This window comes from Octodon degus, unplaced genomic scaffold (genome assembly GCF_000260255.1).
Source record: "Octodon degus isolate 3935 unplaced genomic scaffold, OctDeg1.0 scaffold00017, whole genome shotgun sequence".
Taxonomy (NCBI): domain Eukaryota; kingdom Metazoa; phylum Chordata; class Mammalia; order Rodentia; family Octodontidae; genus Octodon; species Octodon degus.
Genome location: NW_004524593.1, coordinates 4,020,115 through 4,025,513, shown reverse-complemented (window position 1 = coordinate 4,025,513; position 5,399 = coordinate 4,020,115). Strand labels below are relative to the sequence as shown.

Sequence of the window (5,399 nt, the reverse complement as noted above, 5' to 3'; positions counted from 1 at the left end):
CGCATGCTTGTAATCCCAGTCCATGCTGCACAGTGAGTCCCTATACCACATACCTTCAAATAAAAAAAAAAATTCACACTTCATCCCATGTCCCTTTTTCTTACAGGGCCAAGGGTGGGACGCTCAGGGTTTTCCTACCTTCTCCCTCTGAAATACCTGCACTGGGTTATTCCTTAAGGAAGGGAAGGGGCATATATGACTCCCCCCCCCTTGGCTCTTACAGGGCAAGGGCAGAGCCTAAATCTCTTCCCCCAGAATTCCTAGACAGGGCAGTTTCACAGGAGGGTGGGGGAAAAGGCAGAGCCTCATCCTCACAAGTCCTCCTTTCCTGGGTGGGGGAAGCCCCAGGGGAGGGGTGAGGCCTGATCAGGACTCCTCCTCCATGCTGAAGCTGCTACAGTGGCTACTGACCTTGGAGACAGCCAGGGGGAGACTGAAGATAGCAGGGCATCAGAGGCAGCCCGAAGTGGGGACAGAGTACCCCAACAATCCTCCCACCACCCTCTCTTCTTCCTCCAATAGAATGTCCTCTAGCCCCAGGTGGAAAGGGTCTCCCAGGTCCCCCAGGTGGTCGCTGGGAAAGTGCAGGTCCAGAAGCACATCCAAGGGTGGCACTGGGATCTGCTATTGAGGAGCACCCTGGACAGGTCCCCGTGCTACACATTACTGTGCTTGGCCTGCCCTCCTCCTCAATGTCCAGCTGCTCTGGCTTGAGGCTGTCGGAGGCCAAGCTCATAGACATGGAGAGTAGCCCTGGGGCAGGAGACACTGGCAGACCGTGGATCTGGGCCTGCAGTTCTAGCTCCTGAATCCGAAGCTGCAGGCTTCGGTTGGCTTGCTCCAGAGATCTCTGCCGGCTCCCCAGATCCTTGGAGCGCTACTGCTCCTTCTGCAACTTTCGGATATAATCCACAGAGGCCTTCAGGATGGTGCCATTGTTCCAGTGCATCTCCAGTCATCGGACTTGAGGATGAGGGTGCCAAGCTCCTTGATCCTATCATTATGTTGAATCGCCTGCGATGCTCAATCAGGTTGTGACTGTCTTTCTTCTGCTGCCCCTTCAAGAGGGCTTTTGCCTTGGTTTCAGAGATTTCCCGTTTGATGTCGGACAACTCGGCTGGGCAGGAGTTGCTGACAGTGATGGCTGATGCGGCCACACTCTGACTACTGTACACATCAATAGGTTCTCTGACACAGGTAGTGTGCTGTGGAGCTACATCCCTGGGGTGCCTCCAGGCAGATAGCTGAGCATCTCATTGTAACTGGACTCCAGACTGATGATCTCATCAATGACATCATCAATCTCCTTCTCTGAGCTGGACCCAGTGGTGAGCAGTGCCATGGGACTGTTAGGAACACTGCCTGGGGGGCCAATGGCACCGGCAGCCTCAGGAGCAGGCAGTGGCTGGGCACGCATGCGCCCTGGCGGTGGAGTGAGAGCCTGGGAAGCCAGCTTGGACCCAAGTGTGGTGGACAGGTACTGTTTCACTTGCTGCCGGCATGCTTGCTGCACATGGTAGCATGTTGGGTTCTTCAAGTGGGTCTGAACCTTGAGTACCCCCCTTGGCACCTGAGCAGGTGGTGGACGGCTCAGTGTGTGGCCCCCGGCAGAGACGCCAACCACAGAGATGGCTGGAGAGGCAGGTGCACGGCTGCAGAAGGGAGTGGCTGAGCTTGTTCCCTGCGCTCACGACTCTCCAGCTCTTGTGCCTGGGCCCGCATGAGCTGCTGCCACAGCACGACCCTCGATGAAGACGTCGACAACATGGCAGAGGTCCTGGAGCCCCCTGCAGAAGACGATGCAGACAGTGTAGCTGGGGTGGCTGGGATGGCCTGCAGTGATTTGGGAGGCTGGAGCGTAGGGGTAGGGGGTGGCTTTTGCGCTGGTAGAAATGTCTGGATCAAGGATGTTTTCTAATTCAATATCAGCAACAATTCCAGATTCCAGAAGCAGACAGTTCAGGCTGAAAGTGCCCCTTAAATTCACTCTTCCCCTGTGTGACTCAAGGACTCTAAACTCAGCCTCTAATCAGTCCCCCAAATACAGCGACCTGGGACCTGTTTCTGGATACTCCAGAACCTGCCCCTCTAGACCCAACCTGGTCCCCCAATTCTGACTTTGCCCCCCCTTAATGCACTCCCACGACTCCTTTAAGCCTCAGTTCAGACAAGCTACCACCAGATTCCTTAGATGCCCCCCTCCAAGCATAAACCAAGGGCCTCCAATCCCCATCTGGATCCCCAGATACCAGCAGATGAGGTCCAGGGAATTCCAATTAGTACTCCCAGACCCAAGCGTCGGCACCTGAGCAGCTGGGCCGAGTCTGCAGACCTGTGTTCCTCCAAAAACACGAATACTGCTCAAGGGCCCTCTGCGCTGGGCTCTACACCCGTCCTGAGCTCGCTTGTCTTCATGAAACATGCCGCCCAGCCCAGGGCTAGCCCTGCCAGTCGGGCCTCAGCCCGGCCCCCTCTAAGAAAATAAGAGCCCCCCTCCCGCACTGGCAACTGCCTCCTCCTGTGCTAAACCATGGAGCTAGGCTGTGTGCAGACAAGTTGGGTCAGGAAGAGGGGATGGGCCACCATCCCTCACCCTGAACAGACGGACACCCCTAACACCTAACCCCGGATGACCTCCCCCATCTATTTTTCTTTTTAATCCACATATATTTTGTTTATATTTTTGTCATAAATATGCCTTATTACAATGTTGAGTACAAATGGTAATGAGGATGCCCTTATTTTATTCTTGATTTCAAAGAATATTTCACTATTAAGAATGATTGTTGTACTGGGCATAGTGGTGCACACCAGTAATCCCAACATAAGAGGCTGAGGTAGGAGGATTGCCACAAGTTCGAGGCCAACCTGGGCTACATAGTGAGTTCAAAGCCAGCCTCGTAAGACCTTGTCTCAAAAAATAGAAAATAAAAAATAAAATTGTTTTTGTTGTTGTTGTTGTTTTAATTTTATGTATTTGGTACAGAGTCTCACTACGCAGCTCGGACTCATAGTGATTCTCCTGTTTCAGCCTCCCCAGCATTGAGATTGCAGGTGTGCGCCACAACACCCAGTCTTGGTGGCCAGCTCAGCACACCCAGGGTGGGACTGTCACTGCATGTGATACCAGGAATGGAAACCAGGTCCTTACGCTTGCCCAGGCAGGTGCTTAGACCACTGTGCTATCTCTGCAGCCCTGCTCTAGTTTTTTTAAAATACACACTCTTCATCAAATGAAGAAAGATCCCCTTCTAGTCATAGTCTACTGAGAGATATTTTGCACCAAGAATAGCTATTAAATATTACCTAATATTTTCTGTATCTATTGAGATAATCATATAATTTTTTTCCATGTTTTGGTTTTCAAATCAACCACTTTGCATCTCCAAAATAAATGTAATTGGCTTGTGATAATGTCTCCTTTTATGTAGTGCTGTATTTCATTAATTTTTCCTAGGATTTACTGCACATATGGAGTTTAGCTCAAAATTTTCTTTCCATTTTTGTAATGTTCTTTAAGATTTTGCTGTCAAGGTCATGCTATGCTCACCAAATGAGTTAAAATTGTTCTGTATTTTCTACTCTTTCACAGGGTTTGTATAAACCAGTCAGTTTGTGTCTAGTTGTCCCCCCAAAACCTCACATATGGGCTGGAGGAGCAAGTGACTTGAGTTGAGAGGCGGGGCCAGAGGACCAGGGTGGGGGGCGAGGGGCGGGGCCAGAGAGGCGCGAACCATTAAACTGGCTAGCCTGCGCTTTCTGAGAGATGTGGGGAGGGTCACCTGGACACAGCAGAGCCCCAGCCTCTCCTCCAGTGTCTTAAAACCTCCAGTAACTGTGAGCTAAATAAACTTTTTCTTCCCTCATTTTGAGTGTTGGGTATTTGTCCCAGCAATGAGAGAAGAGTAACCAAGACACTGGATTTCCGTCCACCTTTTCTTTTATTATTGCATGTTAGTGATACAAAATGATGAGGCTTCTTTTGGTAAATTGGCACATGAATTTCATATATCTTGATTTTTTTTTTTTAGTCCCATTATTTCCCTATTCTTTTCTGTCCTCTCCCTCTGATCACCTTCCCTATCCCTAACTTTCTGTCATCTCTTGTTTGGTTGGTGGTTTGTTGTTTGTTTGGTTGATTGATTGATTGATTGATTGATTGATTGATTCTCACATAAGAGAAAACATGCCATATTTAACTTTCTTAGCATATCTTAGTTTATTTAACATGTTGGTATCTAGTTCTACCAAATTTCCTGAAAATGACATGATTTTTTCTTTATGAATAATAAATATTGCCTTATATATTATATATAATGATATAGCTGAGGGACACAATGCCTACATGACAAGCATGAGATCCTGAGTTTGATAACTGACACCAAAAAAAAGTCAGTATTGTGAATTTTGTCTCTATAAATGTGAGTATGTATGTATCACTATAGTATGATGACTTTCATTTTCTTTGGAAAATATCCAGAGTGGTATAACTAGATCAAATTACATTTCTATGTTTAGTGGGTTTTTTTTCAGGAATCTGTGAATTGATTTCAGTAGTGTTTGCACTAGCTTCCCTTCTCATTAGCCTATAAAAAGTTTTCTTCGGTCTTTATGTCCTCACCAATACTTATTGATGGTTGTGTTCTTAGTTACAGTCATTCTGACTGGGATGAGACAGAATCTTAGTATATTTGATTTGCATTTCTTTAATAGCTAGAGATGTTAAATATTTTCTTATATACTTACTGGCCATTTGCACTTCTCTTGAGAAGTGTCTATAAGGTTCTTTAAAAAAAAAAAAATCTTTCTCATTATGGGGGCCTGCCAGTTAGCTCAGTTGTTTAAGTGCCTGCTTATGCAAATGCAGTCAGGCCCAGGATACTGTGGTTCAATCCCCAGATCGTCATGCCTCATGCCTTACCAGACCTGCCCATAAGCAATCCTGAGCCAGCCAAAAAAAAAATCCTTCTCAAGGTTCTTTTGCCCATTTTTGAATGGGTTATTTGTTTTGGAGAGTTAATTTTTTGAGACAAGATTTGATATCAAGAATAAACAAGTGGGGGAACTACCCGCTCGGGCCCCCCTTCTGTCCCTCTCTTGGATAGGAGCTTTCTTTCTCTCAATAAATATATTCTGCTCACAAAAAAAGAATAAACAAGAGGTATTTTGTAAAATTTCAAAGCTTCTGCACAACAAATAAACAATTGTCAGAGTGAATAGAAAGCCCACTACTGCCTGGCAAGACCCAGGTATTGAGTTAGGTTCCCCATACCAAAGAAAGGAAGGAAGAAAAAGAAGAAAGAAAAAGAAAGAAAGAAAGAAAGAAAGAAAGAAAGAAAGAAAGAAAGAAAGAAAGAAAGAAAGAAAGAAAGAAAAGAAATGAAGGAAAGGAAGGAAGG

At 46.7% G+C, this 5,399-nt stretch overlaps 1 protein-coding gene and 1 pseudogene across 1 annotated transcript in view; one reads left to right on the top strand and one right to left on the bottom strand.

Moving 5' to 3' along the window:
- Positions 1 to 211: 211 nt before the first annotated feature.
- Positions 212 to 1,782, bottom strand: LOC101582520 (annotated as a pseudogene).
- Positions 1,766 to 5,399, top strand: part of LOC101582129 (ubiquitin-like protein ATG12) — a 19,316-nt gene continuing 15,682 nt past the window's right edge. Inside the window, exon 1 of the mRNA XM_012513717.2 lies at positions 1,766 to 1,886. Coding sequence (XP_012369171.1) covers positions 1,766 to 1,886 — 121 coding nt within the window. The remainder of the gene's footprint in view (positions 1,887 to 5,399) is intronic.